The 19,877-nt window shown below is 56.6% G+C and overlaps 1 protein-coding gene across 2 annotated transcripts in view; it reads left to right on the forward strand.

The window, feature by feature from the left end:
• SHARPIN (SHANK associated RH domain interactor) overlaps positions 1-16,685 on the forward strand; it is a 54,935-nt gene extending 38,250 nt beyond the window's left edge. Inside the window, exons 9-14 of one of the 2 annotated variants that reach the window (XM_036404457.2) lie at positions 11,200-11,360; positions 13,798-13,909; positions 15,360-15,539; positions 15,615-15,713; positions 15,797-15,940; positions 16,352-16,685. In XM_036404457.2, coding sequence (XP_036260350.2) covers positions 11,200-11,360; positions 13,798-13,909; positions 15,360-15,539; positions 15,615-15,713; positions 15,797-15,940; positions 16,352-16,432 — 777 coding nt within the window. In that variant the 3' untranslated portion in view covers positions 16,433-16,685. Of the gene's footprint in view, positions 1-11,199; positions 11,361-13,797; positions 13,910-15,229; positions 15,540-15,614; positions 15,714-15,796; positions 15,941-16,351 lie in introns of those variants that run through there. The other variant, XM_054516619.1, reaches the window with a different exon arrangement.
• The last annotated feature ends 3,192 nt before the right edge of the window (positions 16,686-19,877 follow it).

The following is a 19,877-nucleotide window of genomic DNA, read 5'->3' on the forward strand; positions in this document are numbered from 1 at the left end:
ATCAGTGTGACGGGACCCGGCAGTGCCAGCAGGCATGGGAGCTATGGGATCTATGGGATCTATGGGATCAATGAGATATAGGAATCAATGGGATCAGTGCCACGGGACCCGGCAGTGCCAGCAGGTATGGGAGCTATGGGATCTATGGGATCTATGGGATCAATGAGATATAGGAATCAATGGGATCAGTGCGACGGGACCCGGCAGTGCCAGCAGGTATGGGAGCTATGGGATATGGGATCTATGGGATCTATGGGATCAATGAGATATAGGAATCAATGGGATCAGTGTGACGGGACCCGGCAGTGCCAGCAGGTATGGGAGCTATGGGATATGGGATCTATGGGATCTATGGGATCTATGAGATATAGGAATCAATGGGATCAGTGTGACGGGACCCGGCAGTGCCAGCAGGTATGGGAGCTATGGGATATGGGATCTATGGGATCTATGGGATCTATGGGATCAATGAGATATAGGAATCAATGGGATCAGTGTGACGGGACCCGGCAGTGCCAGCAGGTATGGGAGCTATGGGATATGGGATCTATGGGATCTATGGGATCTATGGGATCAATGAGATATAGGAATCAATGGGATCAGTGTGACGGGACCCGGCAGTGCCAGCAGGTATGGGAGCTATGGGGTCTATGGGATCTATGGGATCTATGGGATCTATGGGATCAATGAGATTTAGGAATCAATGGGATCAGTGTGACGGGACCCGGCAGTGCCAGCAGGTATGGGAGCTATGGGATATGGGATCTATGGGATCTATGGGATCAATGAGATATAGGAATCAATGGGATCAGTGTGACGGGACCCGGCAGTGCCAGCAGGTATGGGAGCTATGGGATATGGGATCTATGGGATCTATGGGATCTATGGGATATAGGAATCAATGGGATCAGTGTGACGGGACCTGGCAGTGCCAGCAGGTATGGGAGCTATGGGATATGGGATCTATGGGATCTATGGGATCAATGAGATATAGGAATCAATGGGATCAGTGCGACGGGACCCGGCAGTGCCAGCAGGTATGGGAGCTATGGGATATGGGATCTATGGGATCTATGGGATCAATGAGATATAGGAATCAATGGGATCAGTGTGACGGGACCCGGCAGTGCCAGCAGGTATGGGGGCTATGGGATCTATGGGATCGATGGGATCAATGAGATATAGGAATCAATGGGATCAGTGTGACGGGACCCGGCAGTGCCAGCAGGTATGGGAGCTATGGGATATGGGATCTATGGGATCTATGGGATCAATGAGATATAGGAATCAATGGGATCAGTGTGACGGGACCCGGCAGTGCCAGCAGGTATGGGGGCTATGGGATATGGGATCTATGGGATCGATGGGATCAATGAGATATAGGAATCAATGGGATCAGTGTGACGGGACCCGGCAGTGCCAGCAGGTATGGGGGCTATGGGATATGGGATCTATGGGATCTATGGGATCAATGAGATATAGGAATCAATGGGATCAGTGTGACGGGACCCGGCAGAGCCAGCAGGTATGGGGGCTATGGGATCTATGGGATCTATGGGATCTATGGGATCAATGAGATATAGGAATCAATGGGATCAGTGCGACGGGACCCGGCATTGCCAGCAGGTATGGGAGCTATGGGATATGGGATCGATGGGATCAATGGGATCAATGAGATATAGGAATCAATGGGATCAGTGCGACGGGACCCGGCAGTGCCAGCAGGTATGGGAGCTATGGGATATGGGATCTATGGGATCTATGGGATCAATGAGATATAGGAATCAATGGGATCAGTGCGACGGGACCCGGCAGTGCCAGCAGGTATGGGAGCTATGGGATATGGGATCTATGGGATCGATGGGATCAATGAGATATAGGACTCAATGGGATCAGTGTGACGGGACCCGGCAGTGCCAGCAGGTATGGGAGCTATGGGATATGGGATCTATGGGATCTATGGGATCAATGAGATATAGGAATCAATGGGATCAGTGTGACGGGACCCGGCAGTGCCAGCAGGTATGGGGGCTATGGGATATGGGATCTATGGGATCGATGGGATCAATGAGATATAGGAATCAATGGGATCAGTGTGACGGGACCCGGCAGTGCCAGCAGGCATGGGAGCTATGGGATCTATGGGATCAATGAGATATAGGAATCAATGGGATCAGTGCGACGGGACCCGGCAGTGCCAGCAGGTATGGGAGCTATGGGATCTATGGGATCTATGGGATCAATGAGATATAGGAATCAATGGGATCAGTGCGACGGGACCCGGCAGTGCCAGCAGGTATGGGAGCTATGGGATATGGGATCTATGGGATCTATGGGATCAATGAGATATAGGAATCAATGGGATCAGTGTGACGGGACCCGGCAGTGCCAGCAGGTATGGGAGCTATGGGATATGGGATCTATGGGATCTATGGGATCTATGGGATCGATGGGATCAATGAGATATAGGAATCAATGGGATCAGTGTGACGGGACCCGGCAGTGCCAGCAGGTATGGGAGCTATGGGATATGGGATCTATGGGATCTATGGGATCGATGGGATCAATGAGATATAGGAATCAATGGGATCAGTGTGACGGGACCCGGCAGTGCCAGCAGGTGTGGGAGATATGGGATATGGGATCTATGGGATCTATGGGATCTATGGGATCAATGAGATATAGGAATCAATGGGATCAGTGTGACGGGCCCCGGCAGTGCCAGCAGGTATGGGAGCTATGGGATCTATGGGATCTATGGGATCTATGGGATCTATGGGATCAATGAGATTAAGGAATCAATGGGATCAGTGTGACGGGACCCGGCAGTGCCTGCAGGTATGGGAGCTATGGGATATGGGATCTATGGGATCTATGGGATCAATGAGATATAGGAATCAATGGGATCAGTGCGACGGGACCCGGCAGTGCCAGCAGGTATGGGAGCTATGGGATATGGGATCTATGGGATCTATGGGATCTATGGGATCAATGAGATATAGGAATCAATGGGATCAGTGCGACGGGACCCAGCATTGCCAGCAGGTATGGGAGCTATGGGATCTATGGGATCGATGGGATCAATGGGATCAATGAGATATAGGAATCAATGGGATCAGTGCGACGGGACCCGGCAGTGCCAGCAGGTATGGGAGCTATGGGATATGGGATCTATGGGATCTATGGGATCAATGAGATATAGGAATCAATGGGATCAGTGCGACGGGACCCGGCAGTGCCAGCAGGTATGGGAGCTATGGGATATGGGATCTATGGGATCGATGGGATCAATGAGATATAGGAATCAATGGGATCAGTGTGACGGGACCCGGCAGTGCCAGCAGGTATGGGAGCTATGGGATATGGGATCTATGGGATCGATGGGATCAATGAGATATAGGAATCAATGGGATCAGTGCGACGGGACCCGGCAGTGCCAGCAGGTATGGGGGCTATGGGATATGGGATCTATGGGATCTATGGGATCAATGAGATATAGGAATCAATGGGATCAGTGTGACGGGACCCGGCAGTGCCAGCAGGCATCTGAGCTATGGGATCTATGGGATCTATGGGATCTATGGGATCAATGAGATATAGGAATCAATGGGATCAGTGCCACGGGACCCGGCAGTGCCAGCAGGTATGGGAGCTATGGGATCTATGGGATCTATGGGATCAATGAGATATAGGAATCAATGGGATCAGTGCGACGGGACCCGGCAGTGCCAGCAGGTATGGGAGCTATGGGATATGGGATCTATGGGATCTATGGGATCAATGAGATATAGGAATCAATGGGATCAGTGTGACGGGACCCGGCAGTGCCAGCAGGTATGGGAGCTATGGGAGCTATGGGATCTATGGGATCTATGGGATCAATGAGATATAGGAATCAATGGGATCAGTGTGACGGGACCCGGCAGTGCCAGCAGGTATGGGAGCTATGGGATATGGGATCTATGGGATCTATGGGATCAATGAGATATAGGAATCAATGGGATCAGTGCGACGGGACCCGGCAGTGCCAGCAGGTATGGGAGCTATGGGATATGGGATCTATGGGATCTATGGGATCAATGAGATATAGGAATCAATGGGATCAGTGTGACGGGACCCGGCAGTGCCAGCAGGCATGGGAGCTATGGGATATGGGATCTATGGGATCTATGGGATCTATGGGATCAATGAGATATAGGAATCAATGGGATCAGTGTGACGGGACCCGGCAGTGCCAGCAGGTATGGGAGCTATGGGATATGGGATCTATGGGATCTATGGGATCTATGGGATCAATGAGATATAGGAATCAATGGGATCAGTGTGACGGGACCCGGCAGTGCCAGCAGGTATGGGAGCTATGGGATCTATGGGATCTATGGGATCTATGGGATCAATGAGATTTAGGAATCAATGGGATCAGTGTGACGGGACCCGGCAGTGCCAGCAGGTATGGGAGCTATGGGATATGGGATCTATGGGATCTATGGGATATAGGAATCAATGGGATCAGTGCGACGGGACCCGGCAGTGCCAGCAGGTATGGGAGCTATGGGATATGGGATCTATGGGATCTATGGGATCAATGAGATATAGGAATCAATGGGATCAGTGTGACGGGACCCGGCAGTGCCAGCAGGTATGGGAGCTATGGGATCTATGGGATCTATGGGATCAATGAGATATAGGAATCAATGGGATCAGTGCCACGGGACCCGGCAGTGCCAGCAGGTATGGGAGCTATGGGATCTATGGGATCAATGAGATATAGGAATCAATGGGATCAGTGTGACGGGACCCGGCAGTGCCAGCAGGTATGGGAGCTATGGGATCTATGGGATCTATGGGATCTATGGGATCAATGAGATATAGGAATCAATGGGATCAGTGCGACGGGACCCGGCAGTGCCAGCAGGTATGGGAGCTATGGGATATGGGATCTATGGGATCTATGGGATCAATGAGATATAGGAATCAATGGGATCAGTGTGACGGGACCCGGCAGTGCCAGCAGGTATGGGAGCTATGGGATATGGGATCTATGGGATCTATGGGATCAATGAGATATAGGAATCAATGGGATCAGTGTGACGGGACCCGGCAGTGCCAGCAGGTATGGGAGCTATGGGAGCTATGGGATCTATGGGATCTATGGGATCAATGAGATATAGGAATCAATGGGATCAGTGTGACGGGACCCGGCAGTGCCAGCAGGTATGGGAGCTATGGGATATGGGATCTATGGGATCTATGGGATCAATGAGATATAGGAATCAATGGGATCAGTGCGACGGGACCCGGCAGTGCCAGCAGGTATGGGAGCTATGGGATATGGGATCTATGGGATCTATGGGATCAATGAGATATAGGAATCAATGGGATCAGTGTGACGGGACCCGGCAGTGCCAGCAGGCATGGGAGCTATGGGATATGGGATCTATGGGATCTATGGGATCTATGGGATCAATGAGATATAGGAATCAATGGGATCAGTGTGACGGGACCCGGCAGTGCCAGCAGGTATGGGAGCTATGGGATATGGGATCTATGGGATCTATGGGATCTATGGGATCAATGAGATATAGGAATCAATGGGATCAGTGTGACGGGACCCGGCAGTGCCAGCAGGTATGGGAGCTATGGGATCTATGGGATCTATGGGATCTATGGGATCAATGAGATTTAGGAATCAATGGGATCAGTGTGACGGGACCCGGCAGTGCCAGCAGGTATGGGAGCTATGGGATATGGGATCTATGGGATCTATGGGATATAGGAATCAATGGGATCAGTGCGACGGGACCCGGCAGTGCCAGCAGGTATGGGAGCTATGGGATATGGGATCTATGGGATCTATGGGATCAATGAGATATAGGAATCAATGGGATCAGTGTGACGGGACCCGGCAGTGCCAGCAGGTATGGGAGCTATGGGATATGGGATCTATGGGATCTATGGGATCAATGATATATAGGAATCAATGGGATCAGTGCGACGGGACCCGGCAGTGCCAGCAGGTATGGGAGCTATGGGATATGGGATCTATGGGATCTATGGGATATAGGAATCAATGGGATCAGTGTGACGGGACCTGGCAGTGCCAGCAGGTATGGGAGCTATGGGATATGGGATCTATGGTATCTATGGGATCAATGAGATATAGGAATCAATGGGATCAGTGTGACGGGACCCGGCAGTGCCAGCAGGTATGGGGGCTATGGGATCTATGGGATCGATGGGATCAATGAGATATAGGAATCAATGGGATCAGTGTGACGGGACCCGGCAGTGCCAGCAGGTATGGGAGCTATGGGATATGGGATCTATGGGATCTATGGGATCAATGAGATATAGGAATCAATGGGATCAGTGTGACGGGACCCGGCAGTGCCAGCAGGTATGGGGGCTATGGGATATGGGATCTATGGGATCTATGGGATCAATGAGATATAGGAATCAATGGGATCAGTGTGACGGGACCCGGCAGTGCCAGCAGGTATGGGGGCTATGGGATCTATGGGATCTATGGGATCTATGGGATCAATGAGATATAGGAATCAATGGGATCAGTGCGACGGGACCCGGCATTGCCAGCAGGTATGGGAGCTATGGGATATGGGATCGATGGGATCAATGAGATATAGGAATCAATGGGATCAGTGTGACGGGACCCGGCAGTGCCAGCAGGTATGGGGGCTATGGGATATGGGATCTATGGGATCTATGGGATCAATGAGATATAGGAATCAATGGGATCAGTGTGACGGGACCCGGCAGTGCCAGCAGGTATGGGAGCTATGGGATATGGCATCTATGGGATCTATGGGATCAATGAGATATAGGAATCAATGGGATCAGTGCGACGGGACCCGGCAGTGCCAGCAGGTATGGGAGCTATGGGATATGGGATCTATGGGATCTATGGGATCAATGAGATATAGGAATCAATGGGATCAGTGCGACGGGACCCGGCAGTGCCAGCAGGTATGGGAGCTATGGGATATGGGATCTATGGGATCTATGGGATATAGGAATCAATGGGATCAGTGTGACGGGACCTGGCAGTGCCAGCAGGTATGGGAGCTATGGGATATGGGATCTATGGGATCTATGGGATCAATGAGATATAGGAATCAATGGGATCAGTGTGACGGGACCCGGCAGTGCCAGCAGGTATGGGAGCTATGGGATATGGGATCTATGGGATCTATGGGATCAATGAGATATAGGAATCAATGGGATCAGTGTGACGGGACCCGGCAGTGCCAGCAGGTATGGGAGCTATGGGATATGGGATCTATGGGATCGATGGGATCAATGAGATATAGGAATCAATGGGATCAGTGTGACGGGACCCGGCAGTGCCAGCAGGTATGGGAGCTATGGGATATGGGATCTATGGGATCTATGGGATCAATGAGATATAGGAATCAATGGGATCAGTGTGACGGGACCCGGCAGTGCCAGCAGGTATGGGGGCTATGGGATATGGGATCTATGGGATCTATGGGATCAATGAGATATAGGAATCAATGGGATCAGTGTGACGGGACCCGGCAGTGCCAGCAGGTATGGGGGCTATGGGATATGGGATCTATGGGATCTATGGGATCTATGGGATCAATGAGATATAGGAATCAATGGGATCAGTGTGACGGGACCCGGCAGTGCCAGCAGGCATGGGAGCTATGGGATATGGGATCTATGGGATCTATGGGATCTATGGGATCAATGAGATATAGGAATCAATGGGATCAGTGTGACGGGACCCGGCAGTGCCAGCAGGTATGGGAGCTATGGGATCTATGGGATCTATGGGATCTATGGGATCAATGAGATATAGGAATCAATGGGATCAGTGTGACGGGACCCGGCAGTGCCAGCAGGTATGGGAGCTATGGGATATGGGATCTATGGGATCTATGGGATCAATGAGATATAGGAATCAATGGGATCAGTGTGACGGGACCCGGCAGTGCCAGCAGGTATGGGAGCTATGGGATATGGGATCTATGGGATCTATGGGATCAATGAGATATAGGAATCAATGGGATCAGTGCGACGGGACCCGGCAGTGCCAGCAGGTATGGGAGCTATGGGATATGGGATCTATGGGATCTATGGGATATAGGAATCAATGGGATCAGTGTGACGGGACCTGGCAGTGCCAGCAGGTATGGGAGCTATGGGATATGGGATCTATGGGATCTATGGGATCAATGAGATATAGGAATCAATGGGATCAGTGTGACGGGACCCGGCAGTGCCAGCAGGTATGAGAGCTATGGGATATGGGATCTATGGGATCTATGGGATCAATGAGATATAGGAATCAATGGGATCAGTGCGACGGGACCCGGCAGTGCCAGCAGGTATGGGAGCTATGGGATATGGGATCTATGGGATCGATGGGATCAATGAGATATAGGAATCAATGGGATCAGTGTGACGGGACCCGGCAGTGCCAGCAGGTATGGGGGCTATGGGATATGGGATCTATGGGATCTATGGGATCAATGAGATATAGGAATCAATGGGATCAGTGTGACGGGACCCGGCAGTGCCAGCAGGTATGGGGGCTATGGGATCTATGGGATCTATGGGATCAATGAGATATAGGAATCAATGGGATCAGTGCGACGGGACCCGGCAGTGCCAGCAGGTATGGGAGCTATGGGATATGGGATCTATGGGATCTATGGGATCTATGGGATCAATGAGATATAGGAATCAATGGGATCAGTGTGACGGGACCCGGCAGTGCCAGCAGGTATGGGAGCTATGGGATATGGGATCTATGGGATCTATGGGATCTATGGGATCAATGAGATATAGGAATCAATGGGATCAGTGTGACGGGACCCGGCAGTGCCAGCAGGTATGGGAGCTATGGGATCTATGGGATCTATGGGATCTATGGGATCAATGAGATTTAGGAATCAATGGGATCAGTGTGACGGGACCCGGCAGTGCCAGCAGGTATGGGAGCTATGGGATATGGGATCTATGGGATCTATGGGATCAATGAGATATAGGAATCAATGGGATCAGTGTGACGGGACCCGGCAGTGCCAGCAGGTATGGGAGCTATGGGATATGGGATCTATGGGATCTATGGGATCAATGAGATATAGGAATCAATGGGATCAGTGCGACGGGACCCGGCAGTGCCAGCAGGTATGGGAGCTATGGGATATGGGATCTATGGGATCTATGGGATATAGGAATCAATGGGATCAGTGTGACGGGACCTGGCAGTGCCAGCAGGTATGGGAGCTATGGGATATGGGATCTATGGGATCAATGAGATATAGGAATCAATGGGATCAGTGTGACGGGACCCGGCAGTGCCAGCAGGTATGGGAGCTATGGGATATGGGATCTATGGGATCTATGGGATCAATGAGATATAGGAATCAATGGGATCAGTGTGACGGGACCCGGCAGTGCCAGCAGGTATGGGGGCTATGGGATCTATGGGATCTATGGGATCAATGAGATATAGGAATCAATGGGATCAGTGTGACGGGACCCGGCAGTGCCAGCAGGTATGGGAGCTATGGGATATGGGATCTATGGGATCTATGGGATCTATGGGATCAATGAGATATAGGAATCAATGGGATCAGTATGACGGGACCCGGCAGTGCCAGCAGGTATGGGAGCTATGGGATCTATGGGATCTATGGGATCTATGGGATCAATGAGATATAGGAATCAATGGGATCAGTGCGACGGGACCCGGCAGTGCCAGCAGGTATGGGAGCTATGGGATATGGGATCTATGGGATCTATGGGATATAGGAATCAATGGGATCAGTGTGACGGGACCCGGCAGTGCCAGCAGGTATGGGAGCTATGGGATATGGGATCTATGGGATCTATGGGATCAATGAGATATAGGAATCAATGGGATCAGTGCGACGGGACCCGGCAGTGCCAGCAGGTATGGGAGCTATGGGATATGGGATCTATGGGATCTATGGGATCTATGGGATCTATGGGATCAATGAGATATAGGAATCAATGGGATCAGTGTGACGGGACCCGGCAGTGCCAGCAGGTATGGGAGCTATGGGATATGGGATCTATGGGATCTATGGGATCTATGGGATCTATGGGATCAATGAGATATAGGAATCAATGGGATCAGCACAACGGGACCCGGCAGTGCCAGCAGGTACTGTGGGGTCTGTGGGATCTGTGGGACCAATGGGATATGGGATCTATGGGATATGGGATCAACGGGATATGGGAGCTATGGGATACGGGATCAGCGCGACGGGACCCGGCAGTGCCAGCAGGTACAGGGGCAGTGAGGTCAATGGGATCTATGGGATATGGGATCTATGGGATCAGTGTGACAGGACACAGCAGTGCCAGCAGGTAGGGGGATTATGGGATCTGTGGGGTATGGGATCAATGGGATATGGGATCAGTGTGGCGGGACGCGGCAGTGCCAGCGGGTATGGGGGCTGTGGCGTCAATGGGATATGGGATCTATGGGATCTATGGGATCAATGCGACAGGAACGGCAGTGCCAGCAGGTACTGCTTGGGATATGGGGTCTATGGGATTTGGGATCAGTGGGATCTATGGGATCAGTGCAATGGGACCCACCAGTGCCAGCAGGTATGGGGTCACCAGGGTCAATGGGATCTATGGGATCCACGGGATATGGGATCAATGTGGTATGGGATCGATGGGGTATGAGATCAATGGAGTATGGGATCAGCGTGACAGGACACACATTTTCCAATTATTCCCATTTTCCCCATTTTTTCCCCCATTCCCAGGCGCTGGAGGCGGAGCGTCAGCAGAACCTAGTGCAGCCGCTCCCATTTTCCCATTTTTCCTGGGATTTTTCCCCATTTTTTTTCACAATTTTTCCCATTTTCCCCGTTTTTCTCCCCAGGCGCCGGAGGCAGAGCGGCAGCAGAACCTGGCACAGCTGCTGCTTCCATTTTCCCATTTTCCCCGGGTTTTTTCCCCATTTTTCCCGGGTTTTTTTCCCATTTTTCCCATTTTCCCGGTTTTTCTCCCCAGGCGCTGGAGGCGGAGCGGCAGCAGAACCTGGCGCAGCTGCTGCTCCCATTTTCGTATTTTTCCTGGGTTTTTTCCCCATTTTCCCCCGGGTTTTTTTCCCATTTTTCCCGGTTTTTTTCCCATTTTTCCCATTTTCCCGGTTTTTCTCCCCAGGCGCTGGAGGCGGAGCGGCAGCAGAACCTGGCGCAGCTGCTGCGGGCGGAGGAGGCGGGGCTGGTGCTGAACCCGGAGCCGCTCGAGTGCAGGATCTGCCTGCAGGAGGTGCCGGCGGGCCGGGCCGTGCTGCTGCGCGACTGCCTGCACAGCTTCTGCCGGTACCGGCGCACCGGGCACACCCGGGATATACCTGGGATAGACCTGGGATATACCTGGGATACACCTGGGATATACCTGGGCACACCCGGGATACACCTGGGATACACCTGGGATACACCTGGGCACACCCGGGATAGACTGGGATACACCGGGATACACCTGGGATACACCTGGGATACACCTGGCATACAGCTGGGCACACCTGGGCACACCTGGGATAGACTGGGATACACTGGGATTCAACGGGACACACCTGGGATACACCTGGGCACACCTGGGATACACCTGGACACACCCAGGATAGACTGGGATAGACCTGGGATATACCTGGCATACAGCTGGGCACACCTGGACACACCTGGGATAGACTGGGATACACTGGGATTCAACGGGACACACCTGGGATACACCTGGGATACACCTGGGCACACCTGGGATAGACTGGGATACACTGGGATTCAACGGGACACACCTGGGATACACCTGGGCACATGTGGGCAACACAGGGATACAGCTGGGATAGACCAGGATACACCTGGGCGCATCTGGGCACATCTGGGATACACCTGGGACACACCTGGGCACACATGGATAGACCTGAGATACACCTGGGCACACCTGGACACAGCTGGGATACACCTGGGACACACCTGGGCACACATGGGATATGCTTAGGACACACCAGGACACACCTGGGCACATCTGGATAGACCTGAGATACACCTGGGCACACCTGGGATAGCCTGGGATACACTGGGATTTAATGGGACACACCTGGGATACACCTGGGCACACGTGGGCAACACAGGGATACAGGTGGGATAGACCGGGATGCATCTGGGCGCATCTGGGCACATCTGGGATACACCTGGGACACACCTGGGCACACATGGGATACACTTAGGACACACCAGGGCACACCTGGATAGACCTGAGATACACCTGGGCACACCTGGACACAGCTGGGATACACCTGGGATACACCTGGGCACACCTGGGATAGCCTGGGATACACTGGGATTTAATGGGACACACCTGGGATACACCTGGGCACACGTGGGCAACACAGGGATACAGCTGGGATAGACCGGGATACACCTGGGCGCATCTGGGCACATCTGGGATATACCTGGGACACACCTGGGCACACATGGGATACACTTAGGACACACCAGGACACACCAGGGCACACCTGGATAGACCTGAGATACACCTGGGCACACCTGGACACAGCTGGGATAGACTGGGATACACCTGGACACACCTGGATAGGCCTGAGATACATCTGGACACAGCTGGGATACACCTGGGATACACCTGGGATACACCAGGATAGACCTGTGCACACCTGGGATACACCTGGGATAGACTGGGATACACCTGGATAGACCTGGGCACACCTGGGATACACCAGGATAGACCTGGGCACACCTGGGATACACCTGGGATACACTGGGATACACCTGGGATACACCTGGGACCCTTGGGACACCCCCAGGACCCCCCACCCACCTTCAGAGTGACCCAGCCCTGGGGACCCCCCCCCCCCCGCCATTGCCATGAGCGGTCCCAGCATCCCCCGGCCCCAGAGTGACCACTGACCCCCCCCCCCCCCTTGCAGTGACCGGCCCCAAGAGCCGCCCCGAGCCCCCCACACCATCCCAGTGACCATCGCAGTGACCATCCCAGTGACCCCAGTGACCACCCCTGACACCCCCACACCACCCCAGTGACCATCGCAGAGACCACCCCAGTGACCACCCCAGTGACCACCCCGACACCCCAGTGACCATCGCAGAGACCACCCCAGTGACCATCCCAGTGACCACCCCAGTGACCACCCCAGTGACCATCGCAGTGACCACCCCAGTGACCATTGCAGTGACCACCCCAGTGACCACCCCAGTGACCACCCCTGACACCCCACACCATCCCAGTGACCACCCCTGCCCCCCACACCATCCCAGTGACTACCCCAGTGACCACCCCAGTGACCACCCCAGTGACCATCCCAGTGACCATCCCAGTGACCACCACCCCCACACCACCCCAGTGACCACCCCAGTGACCACCCCTGCCCCCCACACCATCGCAGTGACCATCCCAGTGACCACCGCAGTGACCACCCCTGACACCCCAGTGACCATCCCAGTGACCACCCCTGCCCCCCACACCATCCCAGTGACCATCCCTCACCCCCCCGGTGTCCCTGAGGCCCCCAGTGACCCCCCCGGTGTCCCTGAGCCCCCCCGGTGTCCCTGAGCCCCCCAGTGACCCCCCCGGTGTCCCTCACCCCCCCGGTGTCCCTGAGCCCCCCCAGTGACCCTGAGCCCCCCAGTGACCCCCCCGGTGTCCCTGAGCCCCCCAGTGACCCTGAGCCCCCCAGTGACCCCCCCGGTGTCCCTCATCCCCGCCCGGTGTCGCCGCTGTCCCCAGGGAGTGCCTGCGGCAGGTGATCAACTTCAGCGAGGAGCCGGTGGTGGCCTGTCCCTTCCGCGATGTCACCTACGCCTGCGGCAGCCACCTGCAGGAGCGCGAGATCCGCGCCGTGCGTGCCGGGAGGGGACAGGAGGGGGGACCGGGAGGGGACGGGGGGGACCGAGAGGGACCGAGGGGATCGGGCTGTCCCCTTGGGTAGGGCTGGGGTCCCCAAGGGCGGGTGACAGTGACTCAGGGGGTCCCCAAGGGTGGGTGACAGTGACTTGGGGGTCCCCAAAGGCGGGTGACAGTGACTTGGGGGTCCCCAAGGGTGGGTGACAGTGACTTGGGGGGGTCCCCATGGGTGGGTGACAGTGACTCAGGGGGTCCCCAAGGGCGGGTGACAGTGACTCAGGGGGTCCCCATGGGTGGGTGACAGTGACTCAGGGGGTCCCCATGGGTGGGTGACAGTGACTTGGGGTCCCCATGGGTGGGTGACAGTGACTTGGGGGTCCCCAAGGGTGTGACAGTGACTTGGGGGTCCCCAAAGGCGGGTGACAGTGACTCAGGGGGTCCCCATGGGTGGGTGACAGTGACTCAGTGGTCCCAAAGCCACCCCTGGCGCGGGAGCTGGTGACTCAGGGGGTCCCCACGGAGTGAGTGACAGTGACTTGGGGGGGTCCCCATGGGTGGGTGACAGTGACTGAGGGGGTCCCCAAGGGTGGGTGACAGTGACATGGGGGTCCCCAAGGGTGTGACAGTGACTTGGGGGTCCCCAAGGGTGGGTGACAGTGACTTGAGGGTCCCCAAAGGCGGGTGACAGTGACTCAGGGGGTCCCCAAGGGCGGGTGACAGTGACTCAGGGGGTCCCCAAGGGTGGGTGACAGTGACATGGGGGTCCCCAAGGGTGGGTGACAGTGACTTGGGGGGGTCCCCATGGGTGGGTGACAGTGACTTGGGGGTCCCCATGGGTGGGTGACAGTGACTCAGGGGGTCCCCAAGGGTGGGTGACAGTGACTCAGGGGGTCCCCATGGGTGGGTGACAGTGACTTGGGGGGGTCCCCAAAGGCGGGTGACAGTGACTTGGGGGTCCCCAAAGGTGGGTGACAGTGACTTGGGGGTCCCCAAAGGCGGGTGACAGTGACTTGGGGGTCCCCAAGGGTGGGTGACAGTGACTTGGGGGTCCCCAAGGGCGGGTGACAGTGACTTGGGGGTCCCCATGGGTGGGTGACAGTGACTTGGGGGTCCCCATGGGTGGGTGACAGTGACTCAGGGGGTCCCCATGGGTGGGTGACAGTGACTTGGGGGTCCCCAAAGGCGGGTGACAGTGACTCAGTAGTCCCAAAGCCACCCCTGGCTCAGGAGCCAGTGACTCAGGGGGTCCCCAAGGGCGGGTGACAGTGACTCAGGGGTCCCAATGCCATCCCCCCCGATGTCCCCAATGTCGCAGCTGCTGTCCCCCGAGGAGCACGCGCGGTTCCTGGCGCGGGGGCTGGCGCTGGCTCAGGGCGGGTGACTCAGGGGGTCCCAATGCCATCCCCCCGATGTCCCCAATGTCCCCAATGTCCCCAATGTCGCAGCTGCTGTCCCCCGAGGAGCACGCGCGGTTCCTGGCGCGGGGGCTGGCGCTGGCCGAGCGCCGCAGCCGGAACAGTTTCCACTGCCGGGGCCGGGACTGCCCGGGCTGGTGCTTCTACGAGGACGCCGTGAACGAGTTCCCGTGCCCGGTCTGCGGGGCCCTCAACTGCCTCCTGTGCAAGGTCAGCCCGGGGGGGTCCCGCGGGGGTCCGGGGGGGATCCCGGGGGTCCCGCACTGACCCCCCCGGCCCCCCCAGGCCATCCACGAGGGCCAGAACTGCCGGCAGTACCAGGACGAGCTGCAGCTGCGGGCGCTGCACGACGCGGCCGCTCGCCAGACGCGGGACATGCTGCAGGTGGGTGCGGGGGGCGCTGGGGGGAACGGGGGGGTCCGGAGGGGTCCCCGTGGCCCTGACCCCCCCTCCGGACCCCTCCCCAGACGCTGGTGCAGCGGGGCGAGGCCATGCACTGCCCCACGTGCCGCATCGTGGTGCAGAAGAAGGACGGGTGCGACTGGATCCGCTGCACCGTGTGCCAGACCGAGATCTGCTGGGTCACCAAGGGACCCCGCTGGGGACCGGGGGTGAGGGGGGGGTCCCGGGGGGGTTTGGGGTGAGCAGGGATCCGGGGGGGGGCCTGAGATGAGGAGGGGTCACCGAGGGCTGTGCTGGGGGTCTTGGGATGATGGGGGACCCCAGGGCGAGGGGGGGACACAGAGTGACCCCAGGGTGACCCCGAGCATGGGGGGGACACAGAGTGACCCCAGGGTGACCCCGAGCATGGGGGGGGGACACAGAGTGAGCCCAGGGTGACCCCAGGATGGGAGGGGGGGACACAGAGTGACCCCAGGGTGACCCCAGGATGGGAGGGGGGGACACAGAGTGAGCCCAGGGTGACCCCAGGGTGAGGGGGGGACACAGAGTGACCCCAGGGTGACCCCGAGCATGGGGGGGACACAGAGTGACCCCAGCTGACCCCCACCCTGTCCCCGCAGGGCCCCGGTGACACCAGCGGCGGCTGTCGCTGCAACGTCAATGGCCAGAGGTGCCACCCCCGGTGCCAGAACTGCCACTGACCCCCCCCCGCCCCGGGGACACCCCGGGGACACCGAGGGACAGACGGACAGAGCTGGCACCGGGCTGGAAGCGTCTGAGGGCTCCGGGAGGGGCCCCGTCCAGCGGGGATGGAGAGAGAGGACGCAGGGACAGACGGACAGGATGGACACACGGACAGAGCCAAGGATGGACACTGGGACGGCCTCGGGGCGTGGAGGGGCCGCCGGGGGGCCCCGGGACCCGCGGGGGGCCCAATAAAGCCACTGAGTGTCACAGGCTGGCACTGCCACCCGCGTGGGGACAGGGACACGGGGACAGGGACATGGGAACAGCCCGGTATGGGAGCAGGGACACGGGGACAACCCTGGCACTGCCACCCGCGTGGGGACAGGGACACGGGGACAGCCCCAGTGTGGGGACAGGGACATGGGGACATGGATATGGGAACAGGGACACAGGGACAGCCCTGGCACTGCCACCCGCGTGGGGACAGGGACACGGGGACAGGGACATGGGAACAGGGACACGGGGACAGCCCTGGCACTGCCACCAGCGTGGGGACAGGGACACGGGGACAGCCCCAGCGTGGGGACAGGGACACGGGGATCACTTTGGCACGGCCACTGGTGTGGGGACAGGGACACAGGGGTCACCCCAGCATGGGGACAGGGATGGAGACAACGAGTGGACAGAGGTCACTCCCGGGATGGGGACAGGGTCAGGGTCAGAGGTCACTCCCGGGATGGGGTCAGAGGTCAGAGGTCACTCCCGGGATGGGTCAAGGGGAGCTGGCACTGAACGAGACCCCAAAGGCAGCGGGGGCTGCGGTGGGGACACGGCACCGGCACAGCCTGGGCTGGGCAAAGACTGACCCACAGACTGACCCATAGACTGACCCATGGTCTGACCCATAGACTGACTGACCCACAGACTGACCCATAGACTGACCCACGGTCTGACCCATAGACTGACCCACAGACTGACCCACAGACTGACCCACAGACTGACCCATGGTCTGACCCATAGACTGACCCACAGACTGACCCATAGACTGACCCACAGACTGACCCATGGTCTGACCCATAGACTGACCCACAGACTGACCCATGGTCTGACCCATAGACTGACCCACAGACTGACCCACAGACTGACCCACAGACTGACCCATAGACAGACTGACCCACAGACAGACCCACAGACTGACCCATAGACTGACCCACAGACTGACCCACAGACAGACCCACAGACAGACCCACAGACTGACCCACAGACAGACTGACCCACAGACTGACCCACAGACAGACTGACCCACAGACTGACCCACAGACTGACCCATAGACTGACCCACAGACTGACCCACAGACAGACCCACAGACAGACCCACAGACTGACCCATAGACTGACCCACAGACTGACCCACAGACTGACCCACAGACTGACCCACAGACAGACTGACCCATGGTCTGACCCATAGACTGACCCACAGACTGACCCATAGACTGACCCATGGTCTGACCCATAGACTGACCCATGGTCTGACCCACAGACAGACTGACCCACAGAGTGACCCACAGACTGACCCACAGACTGACCCACAGACTGACCCACAGACTGACTGACCCACAGACTGACCCATAGACTGACCCACAGACTGACCCATAGACAGACCCATAGACAGACTGACCCACAGACTGACCCACAGACTGACCCATAGACAGACTGACCCACAGACTGACCCACAGACTGACCCACGGTCTGACCCACAGACTGACCCACAGACTGACCCACAGACAGACCCATAGACTGACCCACAGACTGACCCATGGTCTGACCCATAGACTGACCCACAGACTGACCCATAGACTGACCCATAGACAGACTGACCCACAGACTGACCCACAGACTGACCCACAGACTGACCCACAGACTGACCCACGGTCTGACCCACAGACTGACCCACAGACTGACCCATGGTCTGACCCACAGACTGACCCACAGACTGACCCACAGACTGACCCACAGACTGACCCATAGACAGACTGACCCACAGACTGACCCACAGACTGACCCACAGACTGACCCACAGACTGACCCATGGTCTGACCCACAGACTGACCCATAGACTGACCCATAGACAGACTGACCCACAGACTGACCCATAGACTGACCCATGGTCTGACCCATAGACTGACCCACAGACTGACCCATAGACAGACTGACCCACAGACTGACCCATGGTCTGACCCATAGACTGACCCACAGACTGACCCATAGACTGACCCATGGTCTGACCCATAGACTGACCCACAGACTGACCCATGGTCTGACCCATAGACTGACCCACAGACTGACCCACAGACTGACCCATGGTCTGACCCACAGACTGACCCACAGACTGACCCACAGACTGACCCACAGACAGACTGACCCATAGACTGACCCATAGACTGACCCATGGTCTGACCCATAGACTGACCCACAGACTGACCCATGGTCTGACCCACAGACTGACCCACAGACTGACCCATGGTCTGACCCACAGACTGACCCACAGACTGACCCATGGTCTGACCCATAGACTGACCCACAGACTGACCCACAGACTGACCCATGGTCTGACCCACAGACTGACCCATAGACTGACCCACAGACTGACCCACAGACTGACCCACAGACTGACCCACAGACTGACCCATGGTCTGACCCACAGACTGACCCATGGTCTGACCCATGGTCTGACCCATAGACTGACCCACAGACTGACCCATAGACTGACGCACAGACTGACCCACAGACTGACCCACAGACTGACCCATAGACAGACTGACCCATGGTCTGACCCACAGACTGACCCACAGACTGACCCACAGACTGACCCACGGTCTGACCCACAGACTGACCCACAGACTGACCCACAGACTGACCCATAGACTGACTCATGGTCTGACCCACAGACTGACCCACAGACTGACCCACAGACAGACTGACCCATGGTCTGACCCATAGACTGACCCACAGACTGACTGACCCACAGACTGACTGACCCACAGACTGACCCATGGTCTGACCCATGGTCTGACCCATAGACTGACCCACAGACTGACCCACAGACAGACTGACCCATGGTCTGACCCATAGACTGACCCACAGACTGACCCACAGACTGACCCATAGACTGACCCACAGACAGACTGACCCACAGACTGACCCATGGTCTGACCCATAGACTGACCCATGGTCTGACCCACAGACTGACCCATGGTCTGACCCATAGACTGACCCACAGACTGACCCACAGACTGACCCATAGACTGACCCACAGACTGACCCATGGTCTGACCCACAGACTGACTGACCCACAGACTGACCCACAGACTGACCCATAGACTGACCCATGGTCTGACCCACAGACTGACTGACCCACAGACTGACCCACAGACTGACCCACAGACTGACCCATAGACT

This window comes from Molothrus ater, chromosome 1, assembly GCF_012460135.2.
Source record: "Molothrus ater isolate BHLD 08-10-18 breed brown headed cowbird chromosome 1, BPBGC_Mater_1.1, whole genome shotgun sequence".
Classification (NCBI taxonomy): domain Eukaryota; kingdom Metazoa; phylum Chordata; class Aves; order Passeriformes; family Icteridae; genus Molothrus; species Molothrus ater.